The following is a 21465-nucleotide window of genomic DNA, read 5'->3' as shown; positions in this document are numbered from 1 at the left end:
GCCACCATGCCTAACTTTTTACTTTATTGCCCACATGTTTGATAAAAAAAATCAATGAAGAAAGCTTTTTTGAAAAGGAAAAAGTTAAGTGATTAAAAGTATGACAGGTTGGTATCTTTCTCCTTTCTGTCCTTTCTTCATGGCATATAAAATAATGAGACTCTTAATTTCAATGGAGTATTTTTAATCCTGATTACTTAACATTACCTTTTATAGCTATTGTATAAAAGCAGACTTTTTAGGCACATCCCACTCTTACTCTTGACTGAGCTAGGTTTATAAATTCACAATGATCTTTCCATAGCACTTTAAGATGCTTTATGTATTGTCTTCTAACATCTATTCCTGAGAATGAAGCACCTGCTGTCAATCTGCTTGTTGCTGCATATTAGAGAAATCATCTTTCTCTCTATTAAGTTTCTGAATATATTTAATTTTCTAGCATTTCAGAATATCATGCGTTTGCGGGGGGGATTGCTTGCTTGTACTTAGTGACCTTTTAAATCTGAAGAATCGCTTTTCTTCAGTTCTAGCTAGCTCGTGTATTAATGCCATAAACACTGTCTATGCCATTCTGCCTTTTCCTTCTGCATTCCCTGTGCACATGTACATAAGGGTGTGTAGCCCTTTTTCTTGTCTTTTATTTTCGTTCTTGCTTCCAGTCACCCTGTGTTCTGACAGTCTTTTGCTGTTTTTCTTGTCCAGTTCACAGACTTTATATTCTCTCCAGTTATGTGTAGCTATTCTTTAAGTCTATTGTTTGAAATGTTTTTAGTGCTGGGGATCAAGCCCAGGGCATTGTAAAATGCTAGGCTGTATCTCTGGCTCAGACATTTTTTTTCTTCTAATGCTAACATCCATTTTTGAATGGTTTCCATGGTTTTTAACATTAATTTGTTTTGTAGACACTGCTTCTTGCTTGAACTATTTGGACATATGCAACACTTGTTTTAATGTTTTCTCCTGACTACTGTATGATCTCTATTTCATTGGAAGAGTGTTCTCTCATTTTATGTTAAGACAGTTGACTTGGATGTCCTGTGGTTTTTATTTTGTGTGGATTAGTCTTTGGGGACTGTAAAATGTATGCAGTTTAGGAAGTGAAGGCATCAGTGTTGAGTGATACTGTGGGAAAATAGCCTGGACCCACCCTGAATTTTTTCAACAGCTTCATGTTAAGAGCTTTTCCTGAGGTTTCCACACCACGCAGGTGATATTGACTCACATTTTCTATGCACATCTACTGGACCAGCTTAGGGAGTTATCTTCCTATTCTTCTTTGTCCTCTCAGATTTAAGTTCCACCAAGTGTCTGCTGATTGACAAATCTCTAACCTCAACCCTGGGATTTCAGATTGTTCTCCAGCCATCGTTGGGTTTCCAGCTGATAAGGCGCATATCTCACATCTGTAGTAAGCTGCATCACCTTCTGTTCAGAAATAATAACTCCACACCTGTCTGATTGTCTCTTTCTGATAAAGAAAACCTTTGCTTTGTATTTTAAAGCATGTCATTCAATATTTTAAACTTGTATTTCTAGGAGTGTGGAGTAAGAGGAAGTGATTCCATTTTGACCTCCATCCAAAATACTCACTTAAAAGTCTCATTGAGACCTCCAGGGTTTTTTTTTTCCTGCCACCCCTTTACTCCTTTTAGGGTCTGGAGTCATGAGCAAGTTTAATTTCGGAGAAACTGGTACCACATCCAGGTAGGCTCACTTTTGGCTTTGCAGTGACATTAACAGCTTCACTTACAGTTTACTTTTGCTCAGCTGGTTCTCATTTGAGACACTGTCCTGGCCATTTTCTACCATCCTGTATCCAGCTGCACAGACGGCAGGATTGTGCCTCCACTGGTATCAAGTCCTGCTTTAGCAGAAATCACATTTCTTTAGGGTGAGAACAAAACAGCTTGTGGTTCTTTTCATGAGTATGGAAGGTTTGTCTTTGGAAACAGACTTCAGGGTTAGAGTGTGGATGGGGTGTTTTTTTTTGTTTTTGTTTTTGTTTTTTTAATAAATAAAGTTTGTCTGAAGATCAGAGAGTAAAACAGCTGCCATGGTCAGCCTTACAGACCAGGCAGTGGTGACACACACCTTTAATCCCAGTAACCACACTAGTTTGCCATAGATACTGGGCAGTAGTGGTGCACGGCTTTTATCCCAGCCCTAAAGGGGAATATAAAACGGGATGACACAGCTCTCAGACACAGTCTCATTCTGAGGATTTCAGGAGGCAGGATCGCCATTTGGACTGAGGTAGAGGTAAGAACCAGTGGCTAGCTGCTTTGCTTTTCTGATCTTCAGGTTGAACCCCAACATCTGTCTCTGGATTTTTATTAATCATGCTACAACAGAGTAATTAAAAATATGGCACATTTAACTCCAACATTTGGAATTACACCACTCATCCCCATGAGAGTCTTAGAAAGCAAAGTCCTCTCAAATATGAGGCACAGAGCACACTGAATTCTGTTCTGTGTGCCCCCTGCATTTATTGTGAGCCATAGAAGTATTCCGAGTTTTGGGCGTATATCCTGCTGAAATGAAGCTACTTACTGAGTACCTCTCTATAGAGAAAACCTTATCATCATTGTAATGACCTTGATTGTGCAGATTTTCCCTCTTGCATTTCAGAATTAATTAATGATTTTTTTGAGGCAGCATATCGTGTTGTAACTCTGGCTGGTCTCAGACTCATGGTTAATTCCTCTCTTCAACCTTCTGAAGGCACAGGCCTCTATACCTAAATGAATTTTAGGGAAATACTCATCCAGCGTCATCTAGGTAAAAGGCAGCTGGATTTGTAGCATTCAGAAGTCCCTGATGGCAATTCTCCTTTATCCCATTATTATAAGTCATCTTTTCTTAAGGGTAACACTTTGTCATAGGTCTTGAAATATTATACATTTAAAGTTTCTAGAAACTATATAGAGGGGATGCTTCTTGTGGTCTGTAGTTTTGTTTCTAAAACTAAGGCTCATCTTGTTTGATCAACTCCAGAAGATCGGCAGAAAGTAAAAGTGCATGATCTATTCTCTGTCAAGATTAAAATTTTATGAACTACTCTTTTTTTTTTTTTTTTTTTTTTTGAGATCGGGTCTTGCTATGTAGGCCTTGCTAGGCTTCACTAAAACTCACTATATAAAAAAGGTTGGCATTGAAATCGCATCAATCCTCCTGCCTCTGCCTTCTGAGTGCTGGGATTACACATGTCAACACATCTTGCTCCTTAACTAATCTTTCCCCCATGAAAACAGTTTTCTCTTTAAAGTGATTCAAATCCGGTCATTTTTGTTCATGGCTGAACACATAAGGGTATTACTATATGTATTCCTATGTTAATATTTTATTATCTTCTGTATTGAGATGAAATAACCTATAAAACACTATCACATAAACTATTTATGTTTTAAAACAACGACAAGAGCTATGTTATTCAGCTGCCACTTAATATTGCAGAATACTGTTGGGTTGATTTTTCTGCCTTTTTTATTTAAAAATAAATGCAGCAAGGCTGGCTGTAGTGACACATAACTTTAGTGCCAGCATGGGAGGCAGAGGAAGGCAGATCTCTGTGAGTTTGAGGCCAGCCTGGTCTTCATAGTGCATTCCAGGACAGCCAGAGTTCATAAGGAGACCTGGTCTCAAAAAAAAAAAATGTAAAATAAATTCAACAAATTAAATTTAGGCAATACCATTTCTACACAACCTACAATGTTTGCGAGGGTTTTTGGATTGGGTTCTAGCACCTTTAAAAATGTTACAAGTGGCACTTTTATCACATTAGGTGACAGCATCCATTTCTTTTGCTTTAAGCTCAGCTAACACCTCTGCTCTTCTTCGGCTTCTCATTTATTTATCTGTGGGAGCATGCCTCAGACTGAGAACGTTGGTTTCAACGTTGTTTCCATAGTGATTGCAGTTCAACCCATAGCATTTGCAAGACCGCTGCCCTGACCCATTCCTGCTATTCAGACCAGCAATAGAACAATTGCTACCGGGGCTGCTCTTCACCTTGGCTGCTATTCCCTGTGTATGGTTTGGATTTCACTCTCTGATGGAAAAGTACAGTATTCAAGGTTAATATTGAGATTCTGGTTTGATTGACTGAAATCTGAATGTGATTATTTATGTCATTGGCAATTTGTGTAATTGATGAAATGTGGTGGAAATGAAATAGAAACTGCCTCTCCTGGTTTGTAGGTTTAAGTCTAAAGCTAAGCAATGTTTTGAGAAAAGCTATGCTTTCAATGAACCAGAAACACCCTAATCACAATGAAAGAATTGTCTTAATGTTTCATGCTTGATTTTGACAAGCATTTTATGTAAAATCTATTGCTTTTTTTCCTTTGGCATAATCATACTTTTTCTTGCTGCTTGGAAGAGTAATGCAAAGAGCCCCCCCTTACTTTTTACCCCATGTTCTCCCACTATAGCGTTTTGCAAAACTTCAGTAAAGTATCTTCACCAATGTGTTGATGTTGATACAGGCAAGATATTGAATATCTCTGTCACTACAAGGATATATTCTTCAGTTTTCCTTTTATAGAGGCATCCACATCTTTCCTGCCCCCACTCACTCATCCTAGTAATCATCGATCTTTTCTGTAATAATGATTGTCATTTCAAAATGGTTATCTATTTTAATCTTCAGCAACATACAAAATTATATACATTAAACTACATAATATATAGTATTCAGGGAATGACTTTTACTGACTGTGATAATTGTATGGAGGTTCCCTACTGTTGTGTACATCAATTCTTTGCTTCTTTTTTATTGGTGTATACTATTCCATCATGGAGACGCACTGCAGTTTAACTATTTGTTCATTGTTTCAGAGTGTCTGAGACTGGGTAATTTGTAATGATTGTTTTTACTTCAATTATGAAGAATGAGAAATCTAGGGCCTTGTATCTGGCAAAGGCTTTTATGCTGTGCTATTACAGGGCAAAAGGTACAATACTGGGCATGAGAAAGAGGGAAAGGGGTCAAACTCATCTTGTCTTAATGTATCCTTTATTAGAGAAAAATGACATTAAGCCACTCATACAAACAGATCTAATGATTTATTTAAGGGGACCATCTCTTGGTTTGTATCAAGTATTAATTTTCCAATACATAAATTTCGAGGGACACATTTGAAATTATAACATCCATGTATGTATGTGTATATATATATATCACCCTTTGCTATTACAAATAAAGCTTCTGTGAATATTTTTGTACATTTTTCAAGAATAAGCCTTCATTACTCTGGGCTAAATGCCCAGGAATGTAACTGCTGGGTCATATGGTAGTTGCATATTCAGTTTTATAAGAAACTGCCAAACTGTTGCCAGGTTGGCTGTGCCGTCTTGCGTACTCACCAGCAATATGTGTGTGATCCAGTTTCTCTGCATTGTCACTATCCTTTAGTGTTATCTTTCTTTTTAAATTTTATTCCCTTGAAGATAATGATACCATATTGTGCCTTTAATTTGCAATTTCCCCGATGGCTAATGATGTTGAATATCTTTTCCAGTGCTAATGTCTCATCTATATATCTTGTCTGTGGATGTCTTTCTTCAGCCAGAAAAAAACCCAGCAATGTATTGTTATATGGATCCTTTTGTATAGGAACTTGGATGTTAGTGGATAATGTGATTTTACAAAAGACAGAAAGTGTTTAATTTGTTTTTTTATTTTTTATTATTTATGTGTGTGTGTATTTTTGGTGTATGTGTATGTGTGTGTGTGCGTATACATGTTTGTGTGTGATGGTTCATGTAGGATCACAGGACAACTTCAAATGTCCTTCCTTCCATCCTATTTGAGGCAGGGTCTGTCTTGTTTGCTATACTGCTGCATATGCTGTTCTAGGTGGCCGACAAGCTTCTGGTAAATTCTGCTGATCCCATCTCACCTTAGGAGTACTAGAATTACAGACACCACACATTTGCCTTGTATACATGGTCTAGAGATCCACGCTCAGGTCATTAGGCCTGTGTGATGAGCCCTTGTACCCACAGAGGCAGGCGATCTCCAGCCCCTTTTCTTTGAGTTATATTGATTTTTTTAAGAACTGGAAGTTTATATCACTGTTTTTTTTTCTGTCATTTTTGTGTTTAATTCCATTGATTTCTGCCCTGTGTTTTCTTTTGCTTGCTTGGCCTTGTTTTGATATTCCTTGGGTTGGGAGTTTATATTCTTGATGATGCTTTTGCTGTCTTTTAATGGCCGACGTGTCTGGCTGGCTGCTTTTTTTCCCCTAAAATTTCAGAGGCTGTATTTTCATTTCCATCCAATTCAACACATTTTTAAATTTCCTACTCTTGGAACCACCAATAATTTAAAGTGTGTTTGGTTTCCAGATGTTTGGAAAATTTCGTTACCTTTTTGTTATTGATTTCTTTTAGCTTTAAATTTTATTAATTTTTTTTAAAATTTGCATGCAAAGCACTGCGTTTCATTAGAGCATTTTCCACACATACTTTGTTCTCATTAACTCCCTTCTTCCACTAGCCTCTCCGGCCTTCCCGACTCCTGCCGCAGGCTCCTTTCTACTTTTCTGTTACATGTATTCCTCTAACCTCTTCCTACCTAGTAAAATCTCTTTTCCTTTTCTATGGCCTCCTTTCTAATTTCATGACCTATATGCTTAGTTTGATTTGACTGCAATTGTAGAACACACACACGTGTGTGTGCATGTGTGTGCACACTGCATGTGTGTGTGTGTGTTTAATTCTTCAAAATTTGTTGAAAAGAATGTATTCCACTTGGGGCAAAGTGTTTTACAAACATCAACTAGATATGGACAGTTAGTGATTGTTTTTAGTTCTTTTATATTTTTGCTAACATTTTGACTAGTTCTATGAGCTTGTAAGAGTGATGTTAAAGCCTCCACTGATGGAATTTTCTCCTGCCATATTGCCAGTTTCTGTTTTGTGTGTTTTGAAGCTCTTTTATTTGGTGTGTTGACAGGATTGCCCAGATGTCTTAGAGGATTGGCTCTTCATTATTGCATAACTTTCTCCTCTATCCATGGTAACCATCTTGACTCTGAAGTCTACTTATCTGATAATAATACACTGAATCTTTCTGTCATTTAATTAATGCTGCATGGAACATATCTTTTCATCTTTTTATTCTTAGCCTGCTTGTACTTGTTCTTTAAATGAATTTTTATAGACAACACATAGTTCGTCATTCATGACTTTTAAATTCCTCTCTCAAGCTCTCTTTTAATTGTTATACATAGGTCACTTAACATATTCTGTAATTATTGTTATATTAGGGCTTACACCTGACATTTCCATTTTTATTATTATTTGCTTTTTGAAATAGAGTCTTGGTTTATAAGCCAGGCTGCAATAGAATTCATAATTCTCCTGCTTCGGTACTAGGTGTGCCACCATGCGTGGCTCGCAGTTTCTTTTCTATTTCATTAGCTGTGGGTTTGTTTTAGATTTTTTTTTTCTTTTTTAGAGAGACAGTCTCGTGTACCAAAGGCTCCATGTAGCTGAGACTAGCCTAGAACTCTTAATCCTCCTGCCTCCATCTCCCACGTGCTGGGATCACAGATGTGTGCCTCCATACTTTTGTCATTAGCTCTGCCTTCCATTTCTGTTTTATTCCTCACCCCCACCTTTCCTGTTGTTATCTGGATGTTTTTACAACTCAATTTTACCTTTTTACATTACTTTAAAATGATGGAAGTTGGTTCAGCTTGTTCTTTGACAATTTCATACATGTGTATAATGCACTCTGACTACTCTCTCCCCACACTTTCTTGTCTCCTTCCTATTGTAATCAAGCGTTCCTCCTCCCTGCCAGTCCCTCTTACAGACTTTTGGTTTGGTTTTGTGATCCCTTTAGATTAGTAGGGCTATCTGTGTGATCCCTGGATTGGAGCTATTCACCGGAACCTGATGGGGTTACCAGTGTGTACACAACTAAAGGCATCCTCCTCTGTCTGGATCTACTGGGAGCAAATAGCTGTGCGATGAGGGCTAGGGTCTTTCGTGTGCCCCCCATCCATTCCTGACAGTTGAAAGCCACTCTTTTGCAGACCAAGCGCAGGCACCCACAGCTGCTGGAGGTTCGTGATTGCTATGGCTATGTCTTGCACAGAAGATATTGGTTAGCAGCCACTTTCACTGTTTTCTGGTTCTTACATTTTTTTTTCCCCTTTCTCCACTTCTGCAGTGTTCTCTGAGCCTTTCTAGGGATGGTATAGATGTCTTGTTTTTGGCTGAACACTCAGTTGTCACTTTGTCTGAGGACCTTGTGTAGCCCTGAGGGTCTGTTTACCGATGTTCACTAGCAAGAAAGGCTTTGCTGTCTATGGGTATAAACAAATATTTACAAGACAGTGTGATACTATGTCGATTTAGCTAAACAACAGTATCCCCCTCCCACAGGGCCTGTGGCCTCCTAGAACAAAAGTTGATCAGGTTTTTCTTTTTATACAAAGGCTTTTAAAATATTTTAATGTTTTAAGAATTTTCTACACATATACAATGTATTTTGATAATATCTACTCACTACTTTTGACTGTCACCTCTCCCAGACCCCTTCAACAGGAGTCTTTCCGGGTTTCTCTCTCTCTCTCTCTCTCTCTCTCTCTCTCTCTCTCTCTCTCTCTCTCCTTTAATGTCCCACTAAGTCCACTCAGTGCTTCCCACACACACACATAGCAAATGGGCAGCCTATAAGTTACAACACCCACAAAGAAAATGATTCTTTGTACCCCAGCAGCCATAAAATACCAATAGCACATCGGCTAAGGTGCAGCCTCATGCATCCTTACCCCATTCACACTAGACTGCTGACTGGCTTCATCTTGTGTGGGTCTTATGCGGGTGACCACAGCTACCATGAGTTCATAAGTTCAATAAACGTGTCATTTCCCTAAGACAGCATTTCACAATACTCATCCCCCCCCCCCTTTCTCTAGATCTTACATTCTCTCTGCCCCCTTTCCAGTGCTGCTCACTGAGCAGTAAGAATTGGGAGGTTGGTATGAATGTTCCATTTTGAGCTAAATACTCACAGTTACTTTTTTCTTAGTACTTTGACCAGTTATGACCTGCTCTTCACTGTAAAAGGAAGCTTCTCTGACCAAGGTTAAGAGCAGCCCAGGTCTTTGGGTACAAATAGAAATATTTAGAAGGCAGGCTGACAATATGAACATTTAACAAAGTAACAATAGTAGGTGTCCCCTCTTGAGCTTAGGACCTCCTAAGCCATGGGCTTTTAACCGGGTATACAGTACCTGACATGAATTCCCTCTCTGGAGCAGAACTCAGATCCAGTCAGAAAGTGATCAGCTAACCCCAATATTCATGCCACTATTGCCCAGTAAGTGCATCTTACTCTGGGAGGTTGGTATTGCAGCATTTCGGGTCCATTGCCAGGTAAGACCACTGACAAATATTTTTTTTCCAGTGTCTTGTGTAGCACATTCTGGCACTATGAAATCTAGCTAGTAGGGAAGAAATTTCCTGGTCATTTTGAGATAGATTTCTTTATGTCCTTCAACCAAAGTATGTGGTATTTTTAGCAGTCGTTATGGTGGGCATCCAAGAACAATGGCAATAGCCTGTGTTGTTTTGGGTACCACTAGCCTCTTCCTGAACAATAACTCTCAGGGGGGCAGCTCATGCCCGGCACTGAAATTTTTGTTTGGTATCCTGTGTCTTCTGGGAGCAGCACTGTCCACCCATGCAGGATACTGCTGTTCAAACTCCTTTTTCTTCTAAATCCAGAGTGCTAACCATTACATGGTGGGACCAACCCTTCAAACTCCTTTTTCAGAAAAATTCTATTTTATAATTAGCTAGGCAATGGTGGTGGATTTTCATAAGGCTTCTTAGTTTTATCAACTCCCTACCCCCTTCATCTCCCCCACCCCTAAATCCCATTAATTCTTAAACCTTTAATCATATGTTTTACCACATCTTCTCACATATTACATGAATTCTACTATCCCTAATACATTTTTAATTGGAATGCATGGTAGTAGTAGGTTTCCATATGGCTTTCCCATACACCCTTCATTTTGGTTAACCTGCCTCTTGCCCCCTGGTTTTCCCCATGTTCCCTCCACCTTCCCTGCTGGAACCCTTTCCACTCTCAGTGTCCTCCCTCTACTTGGATTTTACCTGTACTTTCCCCACTCCATTACTGTATCCCTTCCTATTGGCCACTTTCTAATTTCCTGGGTTCAACTTGTACTTGAAGTTTAAAATGCAAAACAGTCCAGAGCTTTGATGCACATATGAAAGAGAACATGCAGCATTTGCCACTTCTGGGCCTGGGTGACCTCACTCCGTATATTTTTTCCAGTGCTCTCCATTTCTCTGCAAATCCCATGCTTTCCCTTTTCATATCTAAGTCATATTCCATTGTGTATACTACATTTTCCCACTCTGTTTATCAGTTGATGGATATCCAAATTAATTCTGTTTCCTAGCTCGTGACTAGAGCATCAGTGAACATGGCGTGTAGATAAGACTGCAGTAGGATCTAAAATCTTTTGAGTATATACTCGGGAGAGGCACTTGTCAGGTAGCGCTCAATAAATGTCCTATGTTGTGCAGGACAGTCTTCCTTAACCACAGACCCAAATTGTCAATAGTGCCGTGTTAAATCCTGCTCTAGTTCTAATGAGGAAAAGGTTTTGTGTCTTAAACCCTTTTCTGTGTTGGAGTAAGATTCATTTAACTTAAAAGTGAGCCATGTTAAATGATATTTGCTTCCTTAGTTATCTTTGGGTGTGTGATTTAAGGACAGGTTCTGAAATTATGCCAGTATCTGAGATAAATGGTCAGGATTTTTAAAATATGGGCATAAATCAAGTAGAAATTTAATTAGAGCTAGTGAAGAAGTTTCAGTAATACGGCCATTTACAAAATAAATAATATAAAAATCAATAGCTTCGCTATGTTTAGGCAATAGTTGTTGGGAAATACAGCCAAGAAAAGGCCCATTAACAATTTCAGCCAAAATTATGAAATGCCCGGGAATAAGCTTTGGAAAATATGCATGACTTAGATGGGGAAAGCAGCACCGTTTTACTGAGATATATGGAAGATACCCTGAGTAATGAGCAGGGTCACTGAATGACCAGACTCAGTAATATCAAAGTGATATTTACCTCCAAGTTAATCTATCCATCCAATGCAATTCTGGTGAAGCCATAGTTGTTTGGGGGAAGAAGGAAAGGAGCAAAGGACTTGAAATTTTCTAAAACTCAAGTGTAGGAATAAATGCAGGAGACCTGCCGTTCTTGATGTTGTGTTAAGCAAGTAATGATGGATTGGTTTCGGGAAAATACATCAAAATGTATGAGTTGATGCTCTTCCTGTAAGTTTAAAGTGTTATGTAATGTAGACTTAAATAATTCTAGGGCTGTAATGATTGAGATTCTATTATGTAGCAGGCACAGGAAGAAAAAAAGATCAGTGAAATATTTTAAGACACAGAAACAAACCTGTGTGCATGATGGTGGTATTTCAGTTCCGTGGGGGAGAGGGCAAAATAGTGAATAAATGAATTGTAATAGCTGGCTAACTGTTGTTTGCTTAAAATATTAATCATAAGAAATATTGTATGAATTAAAGGTAGAAAATAGAGTGCATAAATATTTTAAGGGCGTAGGTGAATATGAAACTATGTAAGTAATGTTTCCCACACTGGCTACAAGAACATGTATTTATGTCTAATCCTTAAATAATATAGGCAAATGGTTTCAAAATAAAACTATAAATACTACAAATAGATGTAGTATACCCCCTCTGCGCTGCATCCCCTCTGCATTCTCCATTCCCAGCTAAGCACTGCTGTTGTGTTCTTAGCCTTTCACCTTTAAAAGTTGTGATTATTATCGTTACTATGGGGAGGTGGCACATATGCCATGGCTTGCACGGAGAGTTCAGAGGACAACTTTTCTCGAGTTTCTCTCCTTCTGCCTTTAAGTGGGTTCCAGGAACAGAACTCAGATTGTCAGGCTTGCATAACCCATCACCTTGCGGTACTGAGCCGTCCCGGAGGCTCCAACCTCCCATCTTTTTCAGACGTGGAGAATATGTTCTATATCCTAGTGTGTACCCTGCTTTTTCCACTCGTGAATTTTATACTATACTTGTTTGAAACCTTTTAAACCTGATTTCATTTCACATCATTGAGAGGTTCTTCAGCATCTTTTTAATATCATCATAGTATTCCATGTTCCGGATGTATTATAATTTGTATATCCACTCTTTTGGTAATTGTTGTATTAGTTTCCTCATTTTGGTGATGCAAACAGTAATGTAGTGGATATGATTTGTATTACATTTATGTATTTGTGTGTATGTGTGTGCCATAGAACATGTGTGAAGGTTCGAGGACAACAGGAATCCATTTAGTCCTTCCATGAAGTACCCACCCCACCATGTGAATCTTGGGTATGAAACTTTAGGCTTGGTGGCAAGCATTTTTACCTGCTTCACCATCTCTCTAGCCCTGGGTTTCATTTTATGTGGTATTTCACAAGTACACAAGAACATCTTACATATTTATTGTGGTAAAATGCACATTAGAAACTTTACTATTTTAAGTGTACAGTTAGTCACTTCTAGGTATATAGTTCTTTGACTTACGCACACATGTATTTTGTGACTATATTTGCATTCTTTATGGATATGTTTCCTGAAGAATATTTCTATCTCAAATGATAGATGCATTTGTAACATTTAAAACTTTGACCATCCATTTCCCTTAGGATCCATGCCACTCTTCACTCTCATTAGGAATCCATGACACTGCCTGATGTTTTCTTGGTACTTAGTAAAGTGTTAATAGTTTTGAAGTTCTGTTTTGTGAAATTTCTTTCAATGTAGTTACAATTTGCAGTTTTCTCTTAAAATTAGATTCAGCACTTTTTCTTATGTCTAAGAGGGAAAGTCTTTTAAAATATAATTTTGAGACCTAGATTAGACTATAAAAAGGGGAAAATGATGGAAACGTTTGACTACTTATAGAATAGTAAGAAATTAAAAGCCATTGACAAACTGGGTTAGGAGACTATTTACAACATATGGCAGAATAAACGGCCTTGCTATTTCATGTTATTAAAAACCACCAGTAAGAGCTGAGGATGCTCCCTTCTCTTTCCAGTTCGTTGAGTGTTTTTATCGTGAAAGGGCATTGCGCTTTTGTCAAATGCAGTTTTTTTCTTCTCTTGAGATGATAATGTGTTTTTTAATAACAGTATAGTTGACATATAATTCACATCTTGCAATTCACTCTTTGAAATTGTACAATTCAGTGGGTTTTAATATAGCCACAGAGTATACGACCACCACCAGAATGTAACTTGAGAACATTTTCATTACCCCTAAAAGAAACCTTGTAACCAGTTAGCAGTCACCCTTCATTAAGCCACCTCCCTCCCCACCCCTGCAGCCCTTGGCAACCACTAATACATTTCTGTCTATGACTTTGCCTATTCTGGACATTTTATGCAATTGAAATCATGCAGTACATTGCCTTTGTGCGTATTCCTTTCATTTAGCTTGGTCGTTCCAAGATTTGATCGTGCTATAGCATACAACAATGCTTAATTCCTCCTTGTTAATTCTGGTAGACTAGAGCGCCAAGAGCCTAACTTCTTGTTAGCATAAAGCTCTCACCATTTAATCACTTACCACCAAATCTTCACCTTCTAAGAGGAACTCCTTCAACTGGAACTACTTCATGCTCTGTTTTACAAAAAGTCACTTCTTTGTGGGGGAATTTTGGAGCTCTCTATTCTTAGGACCAGCAGTTAGCTCTGGGGCAGAATCTTTCTTTGACCCAGGGCTTTGGGTGCTGTGCAGTGGTAAGAGCCACTGGCCTTGATTGCCTCTTCACATGGGAAACTTTGAGCTGCGAATGAGCTTAGGCAACGGGATCAGAGTGGGTTGGTTGAATCCCTACTATTCTCCGCCTTCTGGCATGAGGTTTCTAGCCTATGAATGGGAACTGGCTCAAAGAAACAAGTCCCAGAAGATCTGGCTGTATTCACCAGGAATTTTGCCCTTCACATCCGTGTTGAAGATGATGAGAATGCTGGCTGCTTGCTTTCTCATGGAAGCCACGTCTCCCTTGATTCAGAGCCAGAGCCAGAGAGCACCCCGTCTACTAAGCCACTGTTATCTGGAGTGTTATTTGTACAAAGGCAAGCAAGGGGGTGGGAGGAATGCAGTGAGTTAGGGCTCATATGCCATATGTAGCCCATCACTGTTAGACCACTGACTTTTAACAGATGTTCTTGAAGAAAGCTTTCTTCAGTCACTGTATCCCCTTAGGATAATTTCCAGCAGTTTACAATTTTTAAAAACCACTTTCACCGGTTTCAAACCGTTTCACAGGAGTTCTTATGCTGCACTCCAGGGAGGGGATGCTTCTCATCTGTTTACTGTTTCAGGGAGGTCGCTAGAAGGCTGTTAGCAGGCAGTACTGATGAGCAGTTTTAAAATACAGCCTCTGCTACTATTTTTTTTTTAACCAAAGACATTTTATTTGTAGTTGTGTGCGTCTCCATTCTTTGCTCATATTTCCCCAATGCAGATGAATCTTGCACTGGTGCTCTACTTGTGGAGAGTTATTTTTTTAGTCACTATATTTTCCTTGCTACTCTGATTTTTAGGTTGCTTCTATCATCTACTGTGGCCACCACTGACAATTCAAGTACCATGTTTCCTACAATGTCAAATGTTCCTGCCTGTATGGCTCCCCAGGAACTCTCAAGTAAGTTTTACTCATTTTAAAGAAATTGATGTTTTCATGAGCCTGCTTTACTCAGTTTGCCAATAGAAGCTATGGATTTTCTGCATCTTAAAAATAATCACGATGTTTGATTCCATCGATGATGGTTGATATCAGTAGTAGCTTTGCATAAGGTTTATTGCCATAACTTTAGCTGTGAGGTTTTTAAAAAATTATTATGATTCATATCTTAGTCATTTTTCTATTGCTGTGGTAAGACACTATGCCCAAGGCAACTTATAGATAAAAGAAAGTCTTGGGGTTTGCTTAGAGTTTCAGAAGGTTAGAATCTATGGCCATCATGATAGGGAAAATGGCAACAGGCCGGCACGGCACTGGAGCAGAGGCTGGGAGCTTACATTTGATCCACAGCCAAAAGTCGGAAACAAAGCTCTTAGGCTGTGAAGTCTGTTTAGTTTTACACTATAAGAAGGCATTCTAGAAGGGGTAAAAGAACCCAAAATCTCTGCTATGTAAATAAAACTTGGAGAAGCTTTTACTAACCAGGTTGACAGATACGCATGTCTTAGCTAAGATGTAGAGAAGTAGGCACTTTTCCCTATTGACAAAAACATAGTGGTTTAATTTTTTCCAAAATCACTTTGGTGGGTCACTTTTACAATATACACTAAGATTTAGAATATATCCTTGATTTAGTCTGATGATTTAACCCTATGATTTGGCAAATTAATTTGGGAGAATTAAATTGCAAATAGTTGTGTTTTTATCCAAAATATGTACAGAAATGTTGTGTATATTGCAAAAATGTGGTGTTTTTCTTTGAAACTTAAATAGAACTTACCAGTGAGGCCATCTGGGTCTGGCATTTTCAATATTTATGGGAAGAGTTTTGAGAATTGATTAAATCCCCTTAATGGTTATAGAGCTGGTTAAGTTATGTTTTATATTTTAATGAATCTCTCCAGGAGTTTTAATTTTCAGCATAAAGGTTAATTTAGATGCCTGCTGTGCACTATATCACTTCATATTGCAACAGAGTTGAGTTGAAATCTATGTTTTTGATTTCAAGTTCTTATTAACAAATGACTCCCCATATTTTATTTTAAAAAATGTCTTGAATGACTGAGGCTTAACTGATATAAGCTTCTCATTTCTTACTAACACCGTAAATTCTTACCAACACGATTTTATTTTCTAGTCACAACCTCAACGACAACCACTACCACTGTTACCACCAACACCACTACTACAATTACAAGTGGATTCAACCTGTATCTGAAACCACCAGCATCACCTTGGCATAATGACACTGGCTTAATCAGTGTGGCTTCTCTGCCGGTTACCATGACTGTAAAGTAAGCTTGCTTATTTGAAATTTTGTGTTTTGGATTATCACTTCATAGGCATAATTGCATGGGTAGCTTGAAACTAGTATTTTACGAATCAGTTGAGGGAACAGGGCAGGAGTTTTTCATATGTAGCTCAGGAAGTTGAACCGTCAACAGACTTCTGCAATACTGTTATACAGTCATTACTATTACTACTAGTAGCTACAATTTGTTGTGCAATTCTGTATATTTAGCAAGATGACAATTCTTTAGGAACATCATACCATTTAATATCCACAGTTATCTCGTGAGATAGACTCTATTTGGGGTGCTGTTTTATAGCAGACTGGAACCCAGAGATTAGGTAGTTCTTTACTGGTCACACACATTGTAATGTGTGCGTCATGATAAAGACTCAAGCAAACTCTAGAGCTTATATAAACTTGCATATTAAATGAGGCATCCTGTATGCCCTTTGTACCATTCCTGCGATGACAGACCCTTGCATTACTGTAGTGTCGAACAAAGCTAGAATACTGTCATTGGTGCCGTCATGATACAGAATAGGGGGCTGGAGAGAAGGCTCTATGGCACGTGCTGCTATTCCACAGGACTAGAGTTTGGACAGCACATCAGAACTGCCTAGAACTCCAGCTCCAGGGGCTCCGGAGCCCTCTTCTGGTCTCCATGGATACCTGTACACATGTACAGGCACTCACACATAAAAAATAAAAGTAAATATTAAAAAATAATAAAGAAAAACATACAAAATAGTTCTGTCTCCACAAGGATTTCTCTTGGTGCCCTTTTATGAGCACCTCTCCTTCTTTCCTTAACTCTGGGCAGTAATTAATCTCTTCCTCATTTTCATATTCACAATATTTTAAGAACATAGATGCAGACATGGCCCACATATGTCCTCTAATAATTGGCCTTTTCTCTTCATTAAGCGTAATTCCTTCAGTTCCACCCAATGGCTTGTTCTCTCTCTCTCTCTTTCTCTCTCTCTCTCTCTCTCTCTCTCTCTCTCTCTCTCTCTCTCTCTCTCTCTCTCTCTCTCTTTTTTTTGTTTTTTTTTCCTTTCTTTTTTGTGTAATGTAGTTTGTTTAAGCATGAAAGTATTGATAGACATCTAGGTCACTTATAGGTTTGAGACTGTTGATATGAGCATTTGTGTATACATGTTTTTGTGAACCTAAGTCTTACTCGAAAATGAAATGAAATTTATTCCCTGTCACTGCTGAAGCATGCATGGGCAGCCCATATATGGCAGTTCTACTGAACTTGTCCATATTGGCTTTCATGGTCTACTAAGTTGATGAGGACACCTGACCAGGTCTCTTCCTCAGGAGGGCACCAGATTTCATTACAGATAGATGGTTGTGAGCCACCATGTGGTTGCTGGGAATTGAACTCAGGACCTTTGGAAGAGCAGGCAGTGCTCTTAACCTCTGAGCTATCTTCCCAGGCACATAGGTGCTTGTCAGTATGACGTTTGTATATTTATTACTTTTAGGTGCCGAATACTTTCCCAGAGTGGCTATGGCATTCTGTGTATCTACCAGTAGTGTAGGAGTTACCTAGACTGTCCATATTTTCTTGCTTGGTTGTGACAATGTGACATATTTTTACTACCCTTCTTAAAGATATGAAGTGATCTTATTGTGGTATGAATTTTGGCATCTAATGGTGTTGCACGTCTTTAAATTATGTCCTTAGGTCTTTGAGAACTTGATACAATGTGCTTTGATTATATTCGTCCATGCTCTCCTCCAGCTCCCCGCAGGCCCATCCAGACCCTACTCATCCAACTTTGGGTTGTCCTTTCTTTTTTTTTTAACACCCATCAAGTCTGATTGGCTCTGACCATAAATTATTGAATATGTGAACTTCCTCTTCAGCTACCCTCTCGAAGAAAACTTACTGTCCCTCTCCTAGCAGCCAGACTGAGGGTGGGACTTCATGCCCACCTCCTCTCTCCATGTTGGCATTTGGACTGGCTTGGGCTTGCACAGGTCTCATGCATGCTGTCCCAACCTCCGCGAGCTCATGTGTACAGCTGCCCTGCTGGTTCCTTATTGTCATCTACGACCTCTGGCTCTTATACTCTTGATCCTCGTTAGCTATGGTACAACGATAGATATGTTTGTATATTTTAGTATTTTATGTACTTTTTGTATGTATGCATGCTGATTTTGTTTTTGCTTTTAAGTTTTGATATCAGAATAACATTTAACAATCACTTCCAACCTTACAGCTTATAAAATGCTCCAGGAGTCATTCTTATTCCTATTTTCTAAAAGAAATTCTAGAGTTGATACTAATTCTTTAACTACTTTTTAATGAAAACTTCTGCACCCAGATAAATGTCTTGCAGAATCCTCTAAATTAAAAATAAACGTATTTAATAGATCCAGTACCCGTCAGACTGTCTGATTCATCTTTAATAAGCTTCAGCAGTGTGTGGTTTTAAAGGAACAGGTCCATTCTTTTTCTGCATTGTCAAATTCATGAGCATAAAGTTGTTTGTGACCCTCCCTTATTGTCTTTCCATATTGGAGCTATATTCTTGTTTCATTTCTGATGTTGGTGGTCTGTGTCTTTCTCGTGTGAATTTTATTGATATTTCTCTAAAGAACCAGCTTTTGTTTCATTGATTATTCTGTAAAACTTCCCTGTTTTCAGTTTCATTGTTATCCACTGTTGGTTCTTTTCTCCTGGTGATACTGTGTTTATTTTCTTCTCGCTAGTTTCTTAGCGGATGATCTTAGACTATTGATTTGAGGCATTTTCTTCTCATGCCAGCCTTTAGTGCCCTGCATTTCCTGCGGCCCACATCTTTCATTATGCTCTGATTGCATTTTGAGCCTTGGATTATTCGGAAACATGCTGTTTACTTTCCAAGCGTTCTGAGATTTTTCTTCTTTTCTTTTGGTATTCGTGATAGCCAGTGAATGTACCATATGATTTTATATCCAGATTTTTTTTCTTGTGCAGGAGGAGATGGTCCATCTTGCAGAATGTTCCATGAAAACCCAAACATTCTGTTTTCTTGTGTTGCATGTAATGTTCTGTGTATGCCTGTTAGAATCTGTTATGGTATTTTCAGATTTTGGAGTTTTACCATATTTTATTCTTGTAGTTTCTTCAATTGTGAAGACTAGATTTTTGGAGTTCTCAATCAAATAATTTTGGATTTGTCTTATTTTGTTTCTTTAGCTTTATTAGTTTTTTTTGAGAATATTCTAGTGCCCTTTATAGTTATTTTTATTAACTTTGTTTACCACACAAAGAAATGGGCATCGCTATAACATTTCCATATATATACATCTATATGTATATATATCATAGTTTGCTTTTATTTGCACCCTGCTGCTGTCCCCTATTTCCCACACTCACTTCTTGTTATTAATCCCTTCCTTCCCCCTAAATAGTTCCCTCTTCTCTTTTCATGATTATTTATTTTGAAAGTGTACGACTTTTCCCTAACCTCAGCTTCAGGTATGAAGTCCACTATCATTCAATTGCTCTTCTCTTTTAAGTACATTTTTTCCTATGTCTATTTTTTGCTTCCACAATTTTAAAACTTATCTCTACCTTTCAGAAGTCCAATTGCTCTGTGTCTTACCATGGATTTTTGTAGGGTTATTTCCATAACATAGTGGTTATCACAGTTGCCTCACCCCGTGGCTTTTCGTGAGTTATTCTACTTCTGCTTGTTTAACGTCTTGAATCTTCACGTTTATATCTTTTGCCAAATTCTCAAAGTTTGAAACCTTTTCTTTCCAATAATTTTTTTCAGGCCCATTCTCTTTTTCTGAAAATTCTCTTGCATACATTTTTATCTCAGTTATTATTGTCCTCTTATGTCCTTGAGACATTTTTCGTTTGTCTCTGTTTTCTCTTTGCTGGTCTGTAAATTTAATTATCTACCATCAAGTTCACTGATTGTTTTCTGTACATACCACTCTAGTGTGAAACCCTTCAAGTAGGCTTATTCTAGTTATTACGTTTTTCAGTTGTATATTTTCCACTTGTCTTTATAATCCACATTTCTTTGCTGATTTTATTTATTTCAAGAGGATTAAAAATTGCCCTCTTGAGACATTTTTAGTGACTGTTTTAAAATTCCTTTCAGACAGTTCCCAGCGTCTGGTACCTCTTAATGTTGTCATCTGTGATGCCAGCTTTTTCTCTTTCGAGTGATTTTCCCGGTGCCTGAGACGGATCACTTTTATTGTGTCATGGCCATTTGTCTATTATGTTAGGAGTGTTGGGGTCCTATTCATATCTGCTGTCTTTTCACTAGATAGTCCCTTTGTTGAGACCTAGTGCAAAGGGTGGGTGTGCTTTTATGTTTTGCTTCCCACTGGACCTTGCCCCCGGCACCCCAGCAAAAAAACGGAGCACTGAGTCATACTGCCTCACTGCACCTGGGTGGCGTGGAAGTTCAATGTTCTTAGTTCTGCTGGCTTATTTCCTGTGCAAGTGGGACACTGTACCCCACCACTTCCCTCCCTCTTGTAGGAATGCGAGCCCAGCTTGCAGTGGGCGCTGGAGCCCCAGATGAAGAGGCGGGTGATGAACTAACTCAGTGCTTTAGCTGATCCAGGGGTAGGCAAAATTTCAGCTGCTTGGACCTTGCTGACAGAGAGGACACAGGATGCCAACTACTCTACCTCATTCTACTTTGTATGGTAGAATTGATGCTACATGGATGCTCTATTGACATGGAAGCTTGGCCCTCTGCTGGGCCTCGCTGACACAAGGCTTATGGAAGAAAGGACATAGTCTTTTGATTGGTCTCCTTCATTTCTTGTTTTGCCTATTCAGGTGGAGGTTAAACTCCCCACCAAGTCTCTTTGACTCCCAGATTGGAGGAATGGGAGTCCAAACTTGTCTTAGAGCATTCATTCAGGCTTTAGAGGTTAGATTCTCTACTGGGTTTGTGTGATATATATAAGAGCAAAAGCTGAAGTCTAAAGATTAATCCTGCCTTACTCGATCTCATTAAGTCTTGTTGCTCTTGAGAAAGGATTTGGCTTCATTCAGCCTGCCGTACACGTCACCATTAGTAGGAGCCCAGTAGGAAATTAGAATGCTGCCTGCTATGCCAAGAGTATTACCTGCTACCTCCCATTGAGCTGCGCTGATACTACTTCTACTAGAGTCAGTGTGCGCTAGCTGCCCTGGTCACAGAATCCAAAATCAAGGGATGCTCAGCTTTTTATTTACAATTTTCAGGAGAGTTGGAGTTCCTCTCTGGTCCTTGTGGACAAGGGATGCTGATCTTTTGTGACTAGTGCTCAGAAGCATGCTTGGACTAACATGGTTTCGGGAGCGTACATCATGCTGTTCTGATATAACAGAAAGTATGGAAGCAGACTGTGATTTAGTAGA

The 21465-nt window shown here is 38.7% G+C and overlaps 1 protein-coding gene across 1 annotated transcript in view; it reads left to right on the top strand.

Annotated features, from left to right (window-relative positions):
- The window catches only part of Nup62cl (nucleoporin 62 C-terminal like), a 62570-nt gene that overhangs the window by 10336 nt on the left and 30769 nt on the right, over positions 1 to 21465 (top strand). Inside the window, exons 2-3 of the mRNA XM_050124059.1 lie at positions 14658 to 14758; positions 15936 to 16092. Of these exons, the coding sequence (XP_049980016.1) occupies positions 14704 to 14758; positions 15936 to 16092 (212 nt within the window). The 5' untranslated portion in view covers positions 14658 to 14703. The remainder of the gene's footprint in view (positions 1 to 14657; positions 14759 to 15935; positions 16093 to 21465) is intronic.

The sequence above is a fragment of the Alexandromys fortis genome, unplaced genomic scaffold (genome assembly GCF_014885135.2).
Source record: "Alexandromys fortis isolate MF-2015 unplaced genomic scaffold, M_Fortis_MF-2015_v1.1 scaffold_195, whole genome shotgun sequence".
Classification (NCBI taxonomy): domain Eukaryota; kingdom Metazoa; phylum Chordata; class Mammalia; order Rodentia; family Cricetidae; genus Alexandromys; species Alexandromys fortis.
The sequence above is the reverse complement of the archived record's forward strand: the minus strand, read 5'-3'. Positions and strand labels throughout refer to the sequence as shown.